At 42.0% G+C, this 20,786-nt stretch overlaps 2 protein-coding genes across 3 annotated transcripts; one reads left to right on the top strand and one right to left on the bottom strand.

Moving 5' to 3' along the window:
* The first annotated feature begins 479 nt into the window (after positions 1-479).
* tob2 (transducer of ERBB2, 2) lies at positions 480-7,990 on the top strand. Its single transcript, XM_006797980.3, has 2 exons — positions 480-709; positions 3,068-7,990. The coding sequence occupies exon 2, from the start codon at positions 3,263-3,265 to the stop codon at positions 4,472-4,474; it is 1,212 nt and encodes a 403-aa protein (XP_006798043.2). The 5' UTR covers positions 480-709; positions 3,068-3,262; the 3' UTR covers positions 4,475-7,990.
* An 846-nt stretch (positions 7,991-8,836) lies between these two features.
* On the bottom strand, positions 8,837-20,328 carry LOC102788256 (thyrotroph embryonic factor). 2 transcript variants are annotated; one of them, XM_087839642.1, is made up of 4 exons: positions 20,094-20,328; positions 14,600-15,163; positions 13,521-13,723; positions 8,837-13,172 (listed from the first exon to the last, which is right to left on the bottom strand). In XM_087839642.1, the coding sequence occupies exons 1-4, from the start codon at positions 20,197-20,199 to the stop codon at positions 12,957-12,959; spliced, it is 1,089 nt and encodes a 362-aa protein (XP_087695768.1). In that variant the 5' UTR covers positions 20,200-20,328; the 3' UTR covers positions 8,837-12,956. The 2 variants fall into 2 exon arrangements, with proteins under 2 accessions (XP_087695768.1, XP_087695767.1); XM_087839641.1 differs by lacking the exon at positions 20,094-20,328 and adding an exon at positions 16,165-16,677.
* Positions 20,329-20,786: the final 458 nt, after the last annotated feature.

The following is a 20,786-nucleotide window of genomic DNA, read 5'->3' as shown; positions in this document are numbered from 1 at the left end:
TAGCGGCTGTAGTCCAATAAGGTGAGGGTCCTCCCCTATCTCCGCCAATTAGGACTCTGTTGCTGTCACTGCTTATATTTTTAGTAAATTGTTCAGCACCATATGAAACTACAAATATCCCTCCGCCATAGAAACTAGATCGCGCTGGGTCATTTATAATGTTCTAATAGCTGGAAAAGCGCACTCCCCGACTATACACTGGGGTGTTTGGCTTTTTGGCTATTCATGAAAACTGATTAATCAACATCATGCTATTTGTGCAGAAATTAAGGAGTCACTTTTATTTTTATCAGCTTAAATCTAGATAAACTAAACCTATGAAATACAGATAATAATATAGTGGCGACAGGAGCACATTATGCTTCGACAGGAGCGTCAGAACCGCTATGTTGAAAAGATAATAATAGGAAGAAAGTAGTCCCTGCCGTCACGGGGGTGTGGGCGAGTCACACTGTATAAATACGCTGGGTTGTCAAACAGCAAAGTTTACTGGACCCTCCATGCAAACTGTCAGCTGAAGACAAAGTGGGGAAACCTTGGAGAGGCTTTCAATTATTTGGGCAGCAGTGGGGGAGAAAAAAAAAATTTATCATAGTGAAAAAAATGTAAACTATTTCGCATCTGAACCAGTGAGTCGACACATGAAATCGGAGTCCTCGTAAGGGAATTTAAAAAAAACAAAGACAAGCTAGTACATCAGTGAAGCTAGGTGAGTAATTAACCGTCAGCCGGTGCGCGGAATTGGTTGCTTTTATGTTCAATAAAAAGGACTAGATGTTACAGTCGCTGATAATGCAAGGACTGTAAAAAAATTGTATAAACAAATATAAATTTGTTGACAGCGGGATGGTGCTGTTATTGTTCTTCTATTTTCTCTTCTAGAAGCTTTAGCTGTCCGTTAGAGAAGGTGCACAGGGTTGAGCCCCTGGAAAGACACAGCTTTTGTTTTGCCCGAGCCCGTTATAGATTAGCTAAAGCGAGCCTCCCGGAGTGTGTTCAGCTCATGTTTATTTTCCTTCTGCTGTGCTTGCGGGGGTGTTTATGCCGAGAGAGAGAGAGAGAGAGGGCTGCCGCCTTCGTTCCTCAAATACTTGGTCGATAGGCTGCTCACCACTTAATTAGCTTTATAATTTAATTTACAGCGACAATTTGCCAGGGAAGGCTTCTCCACTTGCACATCAGCTAAACCAATGTCCTCTCTGGTCCACTGCCTTTTGACTCGCAAATGTCACTAATCCTTTCTCCTGGTAGACCTTAATGCTTTCTTGCAAACATTGAAGACATTTGTCCATGTTTGTCTCTTTTTTTAAGGAGGCGCATGTGCACAAAATTCCAAACGTAAGGAAAATTAAAGTAGCAGACAGTTTAATTTCTGTTGGTAAGTGAGGGACACGAGTATAAATCCCTGCAACATTCATATCCTTATTCTAGGCAAGCATGCAGGCCTCCCTCTGCTGCCCTTTTTTGTTTTTGTTATTTTCATAGCAAATTGTGTAGCTGTGCCGCTTGTCTGGTATATAGTGGATGTTTAGCAGTACTCTGTCAGCGCTGTGCTAATGCCTGCATGTAAACAAAAAAAATACCACCCCAGATCCTGCTGATGACCTGACGAGAAGGAAAACAAGACTAGAATCAAGTCTGCCAGTGAAAATGCAAATGTTTCAGTTATTCAAGGTGGTGGGGCTTGTGGCTGTGGAAAGATTGGAGTCTTGTTTGTATTCCTCAGATTTCACTCTGAAAGCCATACATCTGCAGACAACAGCTGAGCTGTTTCTCTAATGTCATTGTTTGACATTGGATCTTGTGTATCTTGCTGCTTGCTTCCCTTTTTTTTAAAAAAAAAAAAAAGAGAGGTGGGAAATGCAGTAGGTGGCTTAGAGGTTTGTGCACTCAAGGTTTTTGGAGACACTGATGATGGCTGTTTCAGGTAAAAGACCGGTGCAGTCCTTTCTTTGTCAGTGTAACTCGTTATTAAGGTGAGGAATTTGCACCTCAGATGATGCAAAAACAGGGCCCCTACTTATAGGCTCATCCTAACAGCCCCCATCTTATCCTTCAATGTCACCCTTTTTTATGCAAGGGGAAAAATGCAAGACCTGTGGTTTTGTGTCACCCCTGCAGCCCTGCGCGCAGGCTGTGCAGCTTTATCTGTAGCAACATTAGAATTGCCTTTAATCTGAGGCATTTTTCTAATCTTAGCTTCCGAATCCCCATCTGGCAGGGAAGTGAATGTGAGTGAATTGTTTGTGTGCATGTAGGAAGGAGGAGGGGAGGAGAGGTGAAGGGAGGGAGATGGGGTGGTGTTGAACACATTCAGTGCATTCTGGGAAACCGTGTTCTATGGAGTCGGCTAACTGTCCTTCCATTTTACACATCTTCTCCGGTACATCCTTTTGTATTATGATATGCATATAATGTTGCTCTCAGTGGGAATGTGCATGGTGACGAGTGGACTCTTGTACGATTGTGTATTAAAGCAAGAAGCACTTCATGCAATTGCATTCAGATTATGCAGGATTTACGAAGCACACAGCATCTGTTACATCTATCCTGAGGCTGATAAACAGGAAATATAAAAGGGTACATTTTAGGATTGCTGCTTCTGAGTGAGAATTGTGCAGGAGTTATACTTCATATCACTACTGTTATTTAACAAATAAAATAAAATAAAATAAATACCAGTATGCATTTGAATCCATATCCCAATGCCTTGCACTGGTTGGCAGGTGCATGTATTATGCATTTTTCAATGTTGTTGGAAGCTTGTGACTCCATTAGGATTTTGGCATGTTTTTCTTTTTTCTTTTCCTTTTTGTAATTGGCAGGAATTTCTTCTCTTGTGATGTATTTTGTGTGGGTAATTGTCTTGTATGTAAGACTTCAGGGTTGTTGTTTTTTTTTTTTTAAGCACACTATAAAATAATACTCTGATTACAATCCCCCTGCAGCCCCGTCTTTCTGTGTTCCAAAAATACCACAACAACTGTCTGTTGTGAGAGATCAGCAGCAAAACAAATTCCTCATTTTCACACAAAGTTAAATTGCTCTTCTCTTCTTGTCTTCATAGTTGAGGACCTGCCAACACAAAACAGCTTGCAGCCTCTGCCTTCAAGGTGCCTTTACCATGGTGACACTAAAAGAATCAAACACTGCACAATAAGCCAGAGGGGGACAAAAAGATTTGTTGCCACTGCATTGCCTCACTTTCATCTCATCCCCTTTGAACACTTTGTTCCCACACTGGCACTAACCCGGTGCAGACATGCATCTGGAAGTGAAGGTCGCTCTCAACTTCATCGTGTCCTACCTGTACAACAAGCTGCCTCGTCGACGAGCCGACCTGTTTGGCGAGGAGCTGGAGAAGATACTAGTTTCTCGTTTTGAGGGTCACTGGTACCCCGAGGCCCCGCTCAGGGGTTCTGCTTTCCGCTGCATTCACCTGGGTGCACCGAGGGACCCTGTGGTGGAGTTGGCTGCCAAAAGAAGTGGGCTGGACACGGAGGAGGTGCGGGCAAATGTTCCTGCAGAGTTGAGCGTGTGGATTGACCCTTATGAGGTGTCCTACCAGATTGGAGAGAAGGGTGCGGTGAAAGTGCTCTATCTGGAGTCCCCCCCTGGCCTCGGTTGTGACAGCGAGCCGACCGAAGGGGTCATCAGAGAGGCCAAAGGAGATGCAGAGACGGAGGATGCCAAGAGCTTGGGCTTTAATCCAGATGCTCAAGTGTTTGTACCAGTTGGAAGTCAGGCATCTCCTTCCTTAATGCCATCCCTCTCCAGTTCTCCCACACCCCTATCTGCCCAGTCCTGCCCTGGAATCTTCAGCTACCCCAGCTCCAGCACACCCACCGATCCCAGCATCCATTCCTCCAACACATCTACTCCTTCTCCTCCGAGCGGCGGTCTGCCCTACCTCTCCACTCAGCAGCCACCTGCTGCTCTTCCTGCTGCCCGTCCACAACCAATCACCTTCACCACTGCCAGCTTCGCCGCCACCAAATTCGGCTCCACCAAAATGAAGAAGTGCAGTGGGGCCGGGTCAGGGTCCGCAGGCTCTGGTGTCATCGTACCACCATCCCAGAGGATACTCTCCCGCTCTCCTACCACCATCTCAGCACCAGAGCTGCTTAAGCACAAGCCCCTCTCTCTCTCCTTGCACTCCCTCGGGGGTCCCATCCACAGCCAGCTCTCCCCCAACGCCAAAGAGTTTGTCTACCCAGGATCTCCAGGCCCTCTTTACTTTGATGCAGACACCCAGCCCATTCAGCCTCTTACCAGCCCTTTCCAGCCCTCGCACACTATCAACACCCACCCACCCTTTGATCCGTTCTCCAGCCCTCCTGCCCAGAGCGTGGGCATCATTGGCAGCAGTGGAGGGATCTCTTACATGGAGAAGCCACCATTTGTTGAGGGTTTAGGAAGCTACAACCTGCAATATCCCAGCCAGTCTTTCCAGCCTGTCGTGCTGGCCAACTAAGCCTTCATTTGTAATAAGAATTGTTGCAGGAGCAGTTGGGTGTACAGCAATGACCCTCCTGATATTTTCAGTTTTTCTAACAAATTGTTCTAATACTAATGCGTGTTAAGAATTAGTTTTACTACAAAGATTTAAAATGTCCACTAAATATTTAGTGTGATTTGTTTGGTATCTCTATAACCCGCCCCAAACCCCACCCTGCTCCAACTTCCTGTGTCCATTGCTGTCACTCGTTATTTGTTATTTGTTATTTGTGTTGGCTTGGAATGGGTGCTTCTTTTTTTTGTCCACCTTTTTGCCGTCTCCAATTTCATGTTTATGATTTTGCAATGAATGCTAATGTGAGTTTTTTCCTTTTTTCTTCTTGTTTTTTGGGACTTGTAGTCTAGTGGACTCTAGTATAGCTCCATTTTGCACTGCACTGTCATGCTGTGAAAAAGGACTTTGCCAAGTCCTGCAGGGAACGACGGCTGTGGAAAACTCAGCACTTTGCTCTGCAATCTGCTCTGCCCTACTTGCCACAAATACGGGGTGGGGTTGGTGGAGGGGCTCTGCTCTCTGTGCGTATAGTTCGCTTCTGTTTGGTCGTGGTTCAGAGTGATTGAGAGACTCGTTGCTTGCACAGTGAAGCCCTGTTACCTTTGAAACAACCTGACGCACGGGCATATTTCAAGTCTTGTTGGTGGACGCATGTTGAAAGCAGGTTATCATCAGCTGGAATGGGCACGTGACCGGGGTTTCAATGAAGCAAGGGCAGCTAAGGGGAGAATCGAGGCGTTAAGAGTAATGTAGTTGAATGTATTGTACCTGTCAAGGGAAACTGCAGCTGTGAAGGTCGGCAAAATGGATTTGGGGGTGGGGGGGTACCTTTTTATGAATGTGAAAACAAATGAATCTTTTGAATTTTAAGGCGATAACCATGTGCTGATTAGGCCAGTTGTGCACATAAAGATGCAAATTATGGTTTCACACGTATTCAAACATACACCAGTCAGCAGCAGATGAAGGTGAACAGGCGGGGAAGGATGAGAGGTGAGAGTGGTGGTGGTGGGGGGGAATGCAGCAGCAGCTCAGCGTTAGGGATTGTGATAAATGGCTTAGCATGACTTTGACTATGAAGGAGAGGCTTTCCTCTGCATGGACAGGAGGGAGGGAGGGAGACAGGAAGAGAGAGAAGCAGCTAGAGGGTTCTGTTGCCCCCTGTGCCATTCAGGGTGTACTGGCTTAGAAAGCAACACTTTAACACCCAGAGCACGTTTCTGATGGGCTTAAATGGTATTGAAGCCAAAGGCTCACTATTCTCTCAGTCCTCTTAAAATTCTCCAGCGATCTCTGCTCCTCCGGCTGTTGCAAAGGAAAAACCAGAATCGTACAGTTCAGGTTGCTCTCTTTATTTTATTTTTTATTTTTTCCCAGCTGCAGTGATGCGAACAGAGATGCAATGAGGAGCGTTCTTCTGTGGCATCTGTCACGTCACTGGATAGCTTGTCAAAGATCTGATGTTTGTATTGGTGCAGTTTAACAGCGGGGCCTGATGTCATTGTTGGTTCGTCCCTGAAAGAGAAGGGTAACCTCCACATGTCCACGTCCAGCGGTCCAGCACTTTATTACCAGGCTCCCGATGCCGAACCGTTCCTTTGCCCTCCGTTTGGCTGTTGCACATTTTATTCAGATGTCATGAAATGCTTTGGAAACTCCAATGAGCTACATTTGCATCACAAACGGGAAAGAGATGCAGTCAGTCTCACTCTTGGTTGGCTGGTTGTTTAGTTTTTTGTTATTTTGTTAATGTTTTTCAGACTATAGATATTTTTGTACGAGAAGGACCCTTGTCTTGTCCTCACGTTGGTTTTGCAATGTGGCATTACTGTCATATGCAGCAAGCTTTAGTTCTTTTTGTTTAAGAGGGAATGAGTGGGTGAAGTGTACACCTCTGTAAATGTTACAGTTGTGAGGGAAAAGGCTTTTTTTTCTTTCCTTTTTGATCTTGAATCTATTTCCACCATTTTTTTTTTTTTATATTAGTTTTTGAAAATGATCACTTAAACATTTGTATAAGACATGCAGAGTCCAGGAATATGTGTATAAAAAGTTCTTATGTTGAGATTCTTTGTTTAGTTTCTTACATGCTGAAGTTATTTTTTCAGAAAAATAACATGAATATATGCAAATTGAGACGTAAATAAAGATGTACAGAATAAAGTATTGAATGTTTATTGTACCTTGTACACCATATGTCTAATAAGACGGGTAAATGTAATCATTCTTCAGTTTGCAGTTGGAGTTAGAAATGTTTACAGTGGGTTTGTGTAGGAAAAGATGGCTGATCACCTCTTTCTGTGCTCCGAGGGCAGTCTGACAGCACTCCTCCCCATAGGCATTACATTTAAACCAAAAAAATGTATTTTTTTTCTTTTTTTTTAATTTAAAGAAATTAATTAGTCCTATTTTCACGTAGCACACACTCTGTATATTATAAACTCCCCAACACTCTTAATTTATCTGCATTTCAATTCCCAGATCTGCTAATATTAAAAAGAACAAAATGTTCCTTCTATCCTTATCGTTTTGTTTTTTGTTTTTTCTTGACTGAGCCACCCTTGCTCCATCAGCCCGATCCTTATGGTACTGATACTATAGCCATAATCCCAGACTGTCTTTACTTACACACCCTTCTCCAATTCAATGAAATGCCATAAGTTTTTAAACAACCCTGAAGGATTCAAGGGGTTTCTACCTCTCTCCAGTATCTCTCTTCAATAGGAAAGCAACCGGTTTGGGAAAAGATGAAGGAAATGAATGTTGCTCTGAACTGTTGTCAACCCTGGTTTAGATGGCGTTAGGCTTTTTTAATGGTGGAAACATTTGGAGGGATTCTTTGAGTCAGAAACATTTCTCTGTACCCCTCACATCCTGATTAAAACCAAAATTGAAACAAAAAATCAGCATAGAGGAGATGGTGGTATTAAATTTCCTAATAACACAAGCTGGAGAGTCAGCTCTTAGATATTTGAAAGACGTAAATAAAGGGGGGAAGCACCATAAACCTGAATGCGGGCTGTTCTAAAATCAGGGTTGAGCAGGAATGATGATGGAGACAAGAATTTTGTATTCTGATGTCGTTTTGCTTATATTGATGTTTGCGTTTTACTTTGCACTTTGGGATATTTCATTGTCATAAAATAAATTTATTTTCTATGTAAAAAAAAAAAAGAAAAAGAAAAAAGTGAATAAACAGTAACATTTAAGAGTAAAATGGATCTAATAAAATGTTCAGATGATGTATAAATAGTGTTTTCTTTCCTGCCTGTATTTTATTATTATTCTTCCTATTTTGTATCTGATCTGTACACCCTGTAGATGTATAATGAATATTTCACTACTGAGATGCAATGACCTGTTTTCTGTGCTGCCCCCTCGGGAATGGGGAGTTACTACTGCAGTTTCTTATTGTATGAGATTCTTTTTTAAGTTTGTAATAAAAACAGATTGGCAAAAAAATTATAAGCATGGAAAAATTAAGCTGATTGTGTCGTCCTCATTTGTGCGTGAGAGTGCGGGGGTGAGTCCTCCTCCTTTGTGGTCTCTGTGTGGGTTCACACCCTCGGTTCGTGCGTGAGAGTCCTGGAGCAGCTCATTGCTCTGATTGCGGTAAACAGATTCGAGTGATGTTTGATCAATAATTCAAAGCAGGGATGAAATTCTCAAATGGTGAGCAGCCAGCTTGCTCACCAGCCCACCTCAGCTGGACCCATCCCAGCAGATATTACTTTGCATTTCATCACCTAGCACTCCGTCTGCCTGTCCTGCCCCGTGCTGGTGTCTGTGTACAGCCAGCTGGAAGGTTGGCTTGCTCATGTCGTGGTGTGACAACATGCATAGCTCTGCATCCTCAGCACCGCATCCCTCATTCTCTTTTCATCATCTAGCCATCTTCCCTCCCCCACTCTCCATCTTTACCACTACCTGATCCTTTCCACTGCTTGTCTCCACCTCCTGCTTCCTCGCCGTCTTTGCTCCATCTTCCACACACACACACCCATCCCTCTGGTCTTTAGAGGCTGCCTATGTGTTACGCAATTCTGCTCCCCTGTCTGTCGATGTGATCATTACGCAACATCTCCTACTCTGCTGGAATACTGATGAGCAGCAGGAGAGAGGTAATGGAGGGACAATAAAAAGGGGGGAAAAAAAGATGTGCACGCAGGGGGATTGTGTTTGTGTGTGTGTGTGTGCAAGCGCATCAAGGATGAGGACGATGCCTTCATTTATCCACCAGCTCCTTGTGTTACCCGACGTTTGTCACACAGCCGCCGCAGTTGGTCAGCAAATCAGGCAAGGTCAAAAAGACAAGCCCACGTGTCGGTAAAACTCCAAATTTATTTCATATGCATAATACAAGATACAATTAGGACACGATTCTGCAGTTGCATGTATCCAATACATGATAGGGACAATACAAAAATGAGAAAAAAAACCCCACATTTATATAAAAATCAGAACAGAAAGCCAAAAACACCACAAGTCTTTAAAAATGTTTCCAGAAAGAGATTTAAAATGGTTTTCCGGGAGCTACTTCAAATAAGTAAACAAGGGCACGGTGATGTTGATGCGAAGCATCTCAAACCAGTGTCAAGAGTTTCAAGCAATAACCTTAAAACTGAGGTTTAGACTGGAGATCTAGTCGTGCTGCTCTGAGCACACCTACAAACACCTGTGCGCACGCACACTTGTGCCAGATGTTCTCTGTCAATTATTTGTGCATTTCCAGGATTCTAGTTTTCCTTAAATGTTACCCAAAAGTGGCACAAAGGGTTTTAGAAGTGCAGGAGCCATTTTTTGTCAGTAGGTGGCAGAAGACGCGCCTACATCCAAAAGTCATAACTGCAGGTCTGCATGCAGAGAATTGGGGAAAAACTCCAACCTCTTTAAAAAGAAAAATGATTTCATAAGGAACTTCACATCAAACAGAAACTGCTACATACTTTATGCATCACTATACAAAATATGATCTTGATTTTATTGGCTTCTAAAAACCTCTCTTGGCCAGTACCAGTTTTTTCATTTTAAATGTCCAAGTTTGCATCCATCAGCTAGACTGATGTCTAAAGCTCAGTGCAGTCGATGTGACAGAAAAAAACCCCAAGAACCAGCTGTTACAATACACTATCAGGAAACATAAATGATCACATTAGCAATCAAGAAAAAAAAAAAAAAAAGCACCATCTGATTCCTGTGTATCCAGATATAGATCAATCTATAGCAAATTTTTAAAAAAAAATATAATAATAATCCACAGTGATTAAAAGATGCTGCTTTCAGCTGTTTTCACCACAAGGTCAAGCGCTGGCTGCACAAGGAAAGGCGGTGCTGTCATAAACAAAAGGACATCACAGCAAAGATGCTCTGCTTTTTTGTTTTTTTTTTAACTGTTCTGCACAACACACCATCAGCCTACGTCACCCCCCCAAAAAAACCAAAGAGCTCTAATTTTCAGTAATGGTTTACAGACATAAGTACACTTGGTATAAAACTTTTTTTCTTTTTAAAAAAAAAAACAAACAAACAAGGAACAGAGAGACAGACAGGTTCACTGGGTTTCATGCATTAAGATCCCGGACTACAGAGAAGTGAGAACTGGAAGCACGAATGACTTTGGGGCATTTCTATTTAGTACATCATAGTAAGTATACATACAACATCACTACTGAAATCAAACTAGCATTACATAACAGAGTATTATTGCCACATTTATTTTCTTTCCAGGATTATGAGCACAAGCTGGCTGATAAAAGTTTAAAAAAAAATTTAAAAGTTTGAGATACAGAGTCCCATAACAGTCTGCAACATATTTACTAATTAAGATTCACACTCAGAAGCTTTGGCGGAAAGAACTCAGTTTATAAAGTCGGATTTAAGGTTTTGCCAAATGGAACTAAGCTGCTTTGTACGTGTTCTTTGCTTCAACCAACACTTTGTAGCCGTGCTCCATGTTTTACCTTTCACAGTAGCAAGTGTTGGACGAGGTAAAGGAAAGTGCACCCTGTCTTTTGTGTGTTCACAACACAACACCCCCCCCCCCCCCCCCAACCCAAAAAATAAAGCCCACATTACTATATAAACCTGTTTTTAAAACAAACATCCAAAAGCACAGTTTACCCTTTGAATTCCCTGCTTTGTCATTGGTTTCATTATATAGGTATTGTTCCTAAGGAGAAATAAAATTATTGTTTGTACATCACAATCAACAAATCCATCATTACCCAAGAATAAATACAGCACTCATTCAACTATTTGGCAAATATAAGGAATATTGTAGGGTTAATAAAGACACAGAGTCCCCGTCTTAGCAAAATAAAGACCAGGAGACATATTTACAAGGTTCAGAAACAGCCGACTTTGAGCCTGCTTAAGATAAAAAACAAAAAGCAACCAATCAATCCAGTCCTCTCGACACCGTTAGGCAGGCAGTGACTCTAGCACACTAACTGCAGTGTGCAGTAAATAAACATCCCAACAGCGCTGTGAAAAACTCTTTAACCCACCCCTCATTTCTTTATATTTTGCTTTCAAGGAGCCACATTTTGTTATTGTTTAAAGTAGTATTGAGCAATAGTTCTCCAGGATTTCTAAAAAGCTCTTTCAAAGTTGTTGTTTTTTTGTTTTGTTTTTTTACACTTTTTCACTATTCCAAAGAAAGATTTTAAATTGTATTTTTGTTACTAGCAGTTGTCACAAAACACATACTTGTTTTAATTTTTTGTTGAATCTACGCAAAAGATCAAAAGTAACAGTTTGATGGGCATTAAACAGTTTTCAGATCTTGTTACTATTGATGAAATTATGAAGGCAGAAAAGTACTGTTAGATTTTGAGTCATCATACAATACTATGTGGAAAGTGTCATAATTGGAAACAGCTTTATTTTTCAGAATGGCATCTCAAACAACGCAGTGAAAGCATACCTGAATAGAAAAACATCAGTCATGGATTGGCCTCCCCAGAGCTCAGACCTCAGCATTATTGAAGCAGTGTAGGATCATGTTGACAGAGAACATGACAGAAAAGCAGAAACATCCAAAGAAGAGCTTAAAATTTCCTGGAGAACTATTCCTGAAGATGACTTAACGAAATGAGAAGAAAGCTGCCAAAGAGAGATCAGGAAGGGTTGAAGAATAAGGTGAACCTTCCAAATATCAACTTTCAAGCTGGTTAGAATAATACAAACTCTGTGTTTGTCTTAGACACTGTATTTCCATGTATGTCAATAAAATCCTGCATCTATATCCCACTTTATGAGCAAAATTTTAGGGAATGAAGGGTGGCACAAGACACATGCATAGTACTGTACATGTGAACATACCCCTCTACAATCAAAGGCCTGGGAGATCAAATGCACAGCATGCCTTTAACAGTAACCCACAGATAGAAACTACTACTCTTTCCCCATATATAAAACAATCTGCTCCTTCACTGAATCTTTGAGTCTCTGGAAGCTGATCTTAGTAGAAAAAAAGATGTTAAAAATCACAGAAGCTTTAAACTTTAGACCTACTTTGCATTTTCATTAGTATGCTACCATTAAAACAGCTTCCACTGTGATCATTGTTAATAAAGTAGACAGCTGCTACCAGCTTAATCTCCACACACCATGTGTGTGTTTTCTTTTCTGTTTTTTAATGAAAAAGTGCAAAATGGATTATAGACTAGAAAAATGGTGCAGAGAGATGATTATATATACATAACAGTTGTTTTTAAACAGTGTGCAGAGGAGTGCTTGTGTGACGGAAGAACTCTGACTGGACCACACCTTTCCTGAGGTCTCCCTCCTCTTACCCTCTCCAGACAGGAAGTACCACCTTGAACCTGACTCCGGCTCATTTTTCATCTGTTCCTCTCCTACACTGCGCAACTTCACTAAATATTATTCTTCTTCTGAGCCTCCTAATTAAGTGCAACACAAGGAAAACAGGAGGAGTGCATATGTGCACCTTTCTAAATATGCAACTTCTGACGGACGCTACTCGTGCTTTGGCCCATTAAGGTGTGCTGCGCTCTGACGGAAACTGCTGTATCGAATTTGAAAGTGTGCGATTCTTTCTAACCGACCCGCTCTTTTCATGTCGCTTGACTCTCTTTGAACTTTTCTCGAGACGACCATATTTTCCATGTTTGACCATGGGAGAATCCAGAACAGTCCACTTCCTCTCCGAGTGTAGGAGCCAGGCGCTCTCCACAGGCCTTCCTGTGACCACCGCTCCCATCATGCCTCACTGCCTGCCAGTGTGGATCCAAAACTCCAGCATAGAAACTGGAGCAGAACACAGTGACTGGAGGTCAGCAAAGACAACAGTGCAAATTTAGATTCCTTAGGTGTTTATATCTGTGTTGAAATTTGCGGGGAAGGGAGTTCTGCTTTTGTCTCGTCATGGGTTTTATTGTGAGTTTTCTATTTTTCCTTTTTTCTGTTATTTATTTATTTTTTACAGTGGGCCGTACTTTGCTTCGTATCGAGCCAGGACGTTCTTACAGCGACCGCAGTCCTTCCGCATCTCAGCCACTTGCTGCCTCAGAGCAGCATTTTCACGCTCCAGGAAGGATGCACGCACGGTGATCTGGTTCTCCTTAAGGCGGCGTGCATCACGGGAACGCTTCGCTGCCAGATTGTTCTTCTTTCTTCTCGACCAGTACTTCTCATCCTAGAGGAATGAAAAGGGACAGAAAGAAGAGTTAAACCTGCCCACATAAAAGAAGGGATTGGATTGAGGAGATCATCAGCTCAATTCGAATGTTTTATTGGACTAATGTAATCACATAGAAACACAAACTAGCTGATGGAGTTGGAGCTTAAACATCCTCAAACCCAATTTTGATAAATGCATTTTTCTGACAACTGAACAAGATGAAAAGAGTGGAAATTTTCTAAATATATGTCATACTTAATCTGTATGACATATATTAACTAGTTTTTACAACAGTGTTTTTTCAGACTGGAGTGAACTGATCTGAACTGCAGTTTGGGAAGAAGAAAATTTGATTCCACTGACCTTCTGCTCATCGGGAACAAAAACCTTCTTGGCCTTCTTGATCATCGGCTGCGGCTTCAGCTCCTCCTGGGAGAACCTGTGCTTGCGAGGGTTGAACAGCTCACCCCCGGGCACGCTGGACAGGACCAGGTCTGTGGGATCTGGCTGGAAATTAATGTCCACCTCAATGGCGTCTGGGTCGATCGGGGAGGGCGTGTTACGTTCTGCAGAGTCCAGCAGGGGAAAAAGTAAGCTTGGACACAAGACAGGTAAATGGCAATGAACCAGGTGGCCAGACTTCACACCACTACTGTGAAACCTTTTAGGGAGCTATGTAGGCTTCGTTGCTCTCAGCCGCTGATCCCACAAAGACATTTTATCATTGCAAACACTCATTTTTAAAAAAACAAACGAACAAACTGAGGGTTATACAAAAGAAGCACAAGTCTTTGTGGGAATAATAACCATACCTACATAAAACAATTATAAAACGTAGTAAAACAAATAAGTTCACTACATGCCACACTGGAAAAAAGGCTTTAAAAGTTTCTGTGCAGCTCAAATGAAAGGTGTCTAAGTTGGACACCTCCCAAAAATACATTTAAAAAATATTTCCATCACTGCTTCTGTGTCAGTTTGTTAACATGTGACTAAACTGCCTGCAGTGAAATTATTTGACTATATTAGCATTGAAGACCTAGATGAAAATTATATGCAAAGATCTGCCTTTCACCGCATCACTTTAGCAGAGTAATAATGCACAGAAATAGCTGGGCAAGCAACAAAATCTGTATAAGGTATGTCCTACTGCCAAATGTTCTGACATACCGCATTTTATAAAGTTGACGATATTCCTTATTTAATCCAGCCTATCCCGGTTGTCATGAGGTGAGAGGCAGGCTAAACCTGGGACTGGTCACCAGTCTGTCACAGAGCTTGTTTGGCCAGATTTGGTAACATTTATTAATCATTATGACTTAGGTAACCATGCCAGCATTGACATTCTTAGACCAAACTAAATAAAACTAGAGCTGCATAACTGAGAGGAAATAAGTTTTCATCGGGTGTTAATGTTTAACACATGCAGTAAATCTGCTCACCTGCTTTCTTTACTTCTGCTTTTGGCGTTGCCTCCTCAGGCAAAGATTCCTCTTTTTGCTCTTCCTCTTCCTCTTCTTCTCCTTCTTCTTCTTCTTCTTCTAGCTTAGCCGGTTGTAACGTGGTGACTGTCACAGGTTCCTCTGGATCTGGGGTAGCCATGGAGGCAGAGGGGGGAGATGATGAGTCTGCAGTAACAGGAGTAGTGGGAGTAGCTGTTTCAGTAGTAGTAGGAGTAGGAGTGGTGGTGGTAGCTCCTGCAATAGCCTTGGGAATGCCTTTGCCTTTGTCTTCAACTGTCAGTGTCTTCTGCAGCTCCTCCTCCTCCAGGGTCACAGGGATACCGTTCTCCAGGAGGAACTCATCCAAGTCCATGTACTCCAAGTGGAATGTCTCCCCATCATACGGAATGGTCTTCTCCCAAATGGCTGGGGTCAGGGAGGCTGATACCCCTCCACTGCCCCCACTTCCACCACCACCTCCTCTGGAGCCTCCACCAGCATTGGTTGCCACAGCCCCTCCTCCATCCACATCTTCAGATGAGCACAACTTCTCCTTCTCTATTTCTACATTAAAGACATAAAGCATAAAAAGAAAAGTGAAATTAATGGCTGCTTGCTGAAAATGAACAGTTCCCTTGTCCAAATATTATTCAGTAGTAGAGGGTGTATCAATCTAAAGGACAACAGTATCAACAAGATAGAGGATCGAAACAAAGTATCAATCCTAAGTTCAGTATATAACCCACTGAGTTTATTATTTTTTGGAAACAAAAAAAAAATAAGCAAAATATATATGTAACATTCAAGGTCTAAAAAAAAACAGTTTTAACAAACATGAAAAGTTGAAAGGCATGTATTAATTACAAAAAAATCCCAGTCATTAAAATGTGTTGCAAATTGGTGATGACCTCATGAGTAATGACACACTACTCTCTGCTACACAAGTTGCCTTTGTAAGTATCGCTATTGGCGATACTGGACCTGTATTTACTTGGGTGTTGAATGGATACCAAAATGCAGCATGGTACAACATTATTCAGGAGACACGGTAGGAAAGTGAAATTATGAATGAGAAGAGGCTGGGTGGAAAGGGGTGGTGGTGATGTGACACCTGACAAACAAGTGGATAAACAAAGGCGGGCTACATCCAAGAAGCCCTACAAGCGGTCTGACAGACTGAGGCAGAGAGAGGGAGTAGATGCTAAAATGAAAGAAGATAGTCAGAAAACACCATCACCATCAGCCAGGACCAAAGAAAAGTAGCTCGGGCTGTGAAACCCCAGGGAGTCCGCTCTGTCCTGACTGTTTCCAGCCTGGTTTAGCTCCTTTATTTTCAGCGCAGAGGAGCAGGAACTTTTTGTTCTTCATCGTTTGCTCCACGCAACAGAGGGCATGTGAGCCAAAACCACAACCACACGTTTTAGGCGAAACCCCAGACGCTGATTACTACCCAGCCTTAAAACCTATATACTCGTGGTTCATTTACAAGCTGGAAAACTGGGCAGCATTTTAATTTTAATTTTAATTTATTATTATTATTATTTATAATAATTAATAATGCTTACCGTCTTCTCCTTCCTCCAGGATGTTCGGGGGAGGTATGTCCATAATTTTCTTTAAAACAAAAGGAAAAGACTTCTGGGGTGACGCTGTAGCGGTATTACCGCTGGGCTCGAGCTCCGTTGCCATCGCGGCTTCGCCAGGCATTGTTCCGTGCCGAGCTCCGAGTAGACCGAGGCGACGCTGCTTTCTTTTACCGAGAGCTGCGTCCGAAAAACAGGAACACAAGAACCGCGTTTAGCCGCTGGACTCGACACTATCGCTGATTTTGAGCCTTTTAAGCCGAAAATGCAGCTTTCTAGAGTCAAAAACAACACCACACCAAGCCTCTTCTTATCCTTACCCACGGAGCGCGCTCGTTGGATATTCAGGAGTTCCGTGCCACGCCTCTTTCACGCAATAGTAGCAGCTGATTGGCTGTCAGTACTTCATATATGAATATATTACTGCAGCTTCATTTTGACTCTAATCTGTGGCAGCTCTACGTTTGGTCATTGGCCACAAACACACAAGGGAATCATGGCTTTACATAGAAGGAAAAAAACCCAGACCCTATAAGCGCAACGTGAATGCAACACTCGGCCTCGTGCAGTCATCATATTAACATCTTTATTAGAAGGCGTTAGAGGCACGAGGTACTCACACTTTCACGGCAAGAACTGCTTGTCATAGCACAAATACCCACACCCACATAAACACGTTGTGAGCTCGTGCAGTCGCTTGTTTTCTGAGCGTGATACTCGTGGCCAAACACGTGCGCCCCGCCCGCACCCGACTCACGTGAAAGCACACTCTGTCGATGGGCGTGGCTTAAAGATTCTCTGCACGTGCAAGCCAATGCGAGCTGGTTGAAGCGGGCACGCGTACGACAGTGTTTTTATTTTATATTGATTTAATAGTGCACGCGAGGTATAATCTATAACGTCTATCACATATTTCCCTAGATACGCTTTAACTCTACACGCACCAGCTTCCAGGTCCTCTCTAATGAGCACATTCACCGTGTTTAACTGCACCGAATAATAATAATTAGTCTAAAAAATAAACCCTCACTGCCACAAAAAAGTGACGTGCGTGTTTCCGCGCGACGGAGCGCGCACGACCTTGTCTCGAATATTGTTTTGTTTCAGGAACACGATGTTCAGCCGCAGTGAAGTTCATTTTTTCTCTCTCCCCCCTCCAAGTTCTGCACAAGTGCCACGAGCTTCTACAGACTGAACACTGAAACCGCACACCAAAAGACTGGTGTCCTAACACTCTGTCCACGTACAAAGTTAGACAGGGACACATGAGACCAGGGTTTTTATTAAGGTTTCTGTGGCCACGAATACTAGTGAGCACATGTGCAACATTTTGTATCGCATTTCAAGGATGATAAAGGTCAAACTGAAACAATAAGAAGAAGAAGAAGAAGGGGGAGTAGGAAGCATGTTTCAATATTGGAAATTAACTGTTAAATCATTTGTTATGCTTTCGGTTCACACAATACAAAGTTTTCATTCTAGGTCCTGCAGCTCACTGGAAAAAATACAAAACAAGAACTGGTCCTGGCTGGAGTCTGCTGTGTCTACAGAGCAAACCAGAGAACAATAAACACTTATCAGTGCCCTCTGCTGTCTGTTTAAACTGATTAAATTTACACTCTTGAAACAGCTGAGACAGGAGTCTGCTGTTGTTCAACACATGTGAACAGAGGGAACGTTGTATGCACACTGAGATGAGGAAGAAATAACTGAATTAAAAATTGATGGTGATGTTTTCTACATGCTTTACAGGGGAAATTACAGAAATATTAAGGCCTCAACCACAGTAAACACAATAACAATAACACAATAATCTGCCACTGAAGTGTCCTGCGAAGACACTGCACATCACAGGGCCAGCATATTATGTACTAGTGAGTCAGCATTGGTTGTCAATACTACAAGATAATAAAAGGCAATATTTATATTTGAGTTTCTAACACTATAATTACTTTGCATGTCTGTGGGATTTTTTCTGGTGTCACAAACATGTAAATCTAAAACCAAATATTGTATGCCAGGGTATCAGGGATGCAAAGGGTAGTGCTATTACAACTTTGTACAATTTCTTTATCTGTATACCAGCATCATGTAGGTAAATGTGCATAGAATAATTTATTAGCTTAAGATAATAATATAATAATCACAATATAATAATATGTAGTTAGCATGGTGAAAGACCATGAGAGCAAAACAAGTTTCTATAATGCTGCATTTTTTAACCTCTATCTACTCTACTGAAAGGCATCCTTGGCTTTCTTGAAAGACCCTATACAAATCTATGTTGTTATTATTATTTCAGGTTTGCTAAGCTAACTCTCAGACTACTGCAAAACCTGGTTTTGTTTTGTTTTTTACATAAATAATTTTGGATTTTTGTTATTTTTGCATGACTAGAAACATACTTACAAACTACTAAACATATTACAAACTTTACTGGCACATGATTTGCTTCTACTAGCCGACTCATTTTGCTTTATTTGAGTTTTATTTCTTTTACCGCAGAGTTCCTTTCAGATGTAACCACATTTACTTAAAGTGGCCCCCGAAGGTCAACTCTAGGTCATCATAGATTTTACATACAATGTATAACATACACTTATGACACACAGCTAAATATTTGCTGTAAATCTGCTAATACAGCACAACTCTGATTTCAGGGGCTGGATGATACAGACTGGTCTTTATGAAGGAAATCAAACTCCAGAGTGGTTTTATTTCCTATGCATCATTAGCCACAGCTTTACTGCAAGTTGTTTGACCCAAATCTGACACTGTGCCTTTGAGCTAGCTGTCTGGTTGTCTATGGAGATGAACAAACTCTCTCATTAGTCATGAGAAGATGGGGACTGCATACTAAGATTTATTTATCTATTTATTTTTTAACAGGTCAAGGTATATTCGAAACCTCACTGTGACCAACTTTAGTGATACTAGAGCAGTTAGGTGTTGTACCCACATAAGTGCCATCAAACGCTTAAGGAGACATCAGAGCACAGGTGAAGTAACACAACCCCAACACATTTAGTTCAGTTTCAGCTGGCAGTCTTTCTTGCATGCCCTGCATGTCACTCCCTCTCACATTTCCTATGTCATTGCACTAGCAACTTCTAATGAAAAATAAACCGAAGAATTTATTTATTTTTAACAGAAAGTAAGCTAGAAAGTGTGCATAACATAAGCAGAGTGCATAAAGAAGCTAATGAAATGATGAAACTCCGAGTGAGGACTGTTTCAGTGTTGTTGCATCAGTTTCAGGCTACACGGAGAAACAGCATAGACAGTCTACTGACACAATACACCTCACGGCTGTGAGGGTGGTTTTACTTCTATAGTTTCCCATACAGAAGGGTTTAAAGTGTCTGTTAGTAAAATAACTTTACACTAGAGCTGGATTAAGTACTTAGTTCAATGCTGAGATGTAATACAAACACTAGTCAGTTTTAACAGTCAAAATAACAGAAGTCACTTCATTAGCTTTATGTATAAAACCACTTCATGTGTATCACTGAAAGCAAGATAAATAAGATGAAGATACCATGAAGAATTGCAGGGCTGCTGCATTACTTTTATGTCAGACTCTAATAAAATGGCAACATAGCAACTGTCACAGGACAATATTAAATCATAAACCTTAAAAATAATGTAACTAATTAATTATACTCATTTTACAATCAGTGTCATAGTTTAATCCCTAATATTCATAGGCCTCTATGTCAAATTTCTATGTGGGAAAGTCACATAAAGTAATGAAATATAGTAAAAACGTACTTAGCGTTTCCACGAATGTAACTACACACCACCATATGCTACTTAAATAAGTCTGCCAACTACAGACTGCACGCTAGCAAAAGCAGCTCCCATAAAAAGATGCAAAAACAGTTATAAAGTTATTTTTAAAACATGCTTACCGCTGTCATCAAAGGCCGGGAAGGAGAAGGGACAGTCGGCCAAGGACCTGAGCAGGTCCGGCACGTCGCTCCTGTCCTCGAAAAACATTGGGTTAACCGCCGTCATGTTAGACAACTTGTGAAACTGCCTGCTCTGCTCAAAAACACAACTCTTATTTACTCCGACGAAGCGACTACGTGCGCTTTGACTCAACTTTTCAACGTCACGGGGACGGCTGCATGTGTCCGAACACAATCAGAGTTATAATTACCAATGCGAGCCACGCCCCCTCAGCGTGTTGACGCGGTGACAATTGAGCGCGCGCACGCCAATCATACCGCAGCGCCTATCAGAAAGCAGGGGGCGGGCTCTGGAGAATCACAACCAAAACAACAACCTTTAACGGCGCGGCTCCGGCTTTTCCCCCCACGCACGGCAGCACGTGCAGTGACACTGTGGGATCTGGAGCGCCACGTGCCACCTAGTGGCTTGATTAAAAATTGCACTACACAGTGACTTCACCATTCAAGCCAAGGTGTGTCAAACTATTATGCTGAAACTTGTTAACCACACTCAATGCCATTATAGCGTTATAATACTATTATAAAGTAATGCTTTATAGTATTAGAGCGTATATCTGTGAAGGTTCTCAGTCATCCAGGTCATTGTAGTCTAAGGAGGTGGGCAAAAAAAAGTGTCTGGACTACTTTGAG

The sequence above is a fragment of the Neolamprologus brichardi genome, chromosome 4, assembly GCF_056152115.1.
Source record: "Neolamprologus brichardi isolate AB-2024 chromosome 4, ASM5615211v1, whole genome shotgun sequence".
In the NCBI taxonomy this organism is placed as follows: Eukaryota; Metazoa; Chordata; class Actinopteri; order Cichliformes; family Cichlidae; genus Neolamprologus; species Neolamprologus brichardi.
Note: the sequence above shows the minus strand (reverse complement) of the source record. Positions and strands in the feature narration are given on the sequence as shown.

What these genes read in the sequence shown, in the direction of transcription:
- tob2 (XM_006797980.3), top strand. Translation starts at nt 3,263, where the DNA reads ATGCATCTGGAAGTGAAGGTCGCTCTCAACTTCATCGTGTCCTACCTG.
- LOC102788256 (XM_087839641.1), bottom strand. Translation starts at nt 16,306, where the DNA reads ATGCCTGGCGAAGCCGCGATGGCAACGGAGCTCGAGCCCAGCGGTAAT. An exon ending in AGCAGAAGTAAAGAAAGCAG is followed by an intron (nt 13,724 to 14,599) that starts GTGAGCAGATTT and finishes TGGACTCTGCAG; the next exon opens with AACGTAACACGCCCTCCCCG. An exon ending in TTGTTCCCGATGAGCAGAAG is followed by an intron (nt 13,173 to 13,520) that starts GTCAGTGGAATC and finishes TCATTCCTCTAG; the next exon opens with GATGAGAAGTACTGGTCGAG.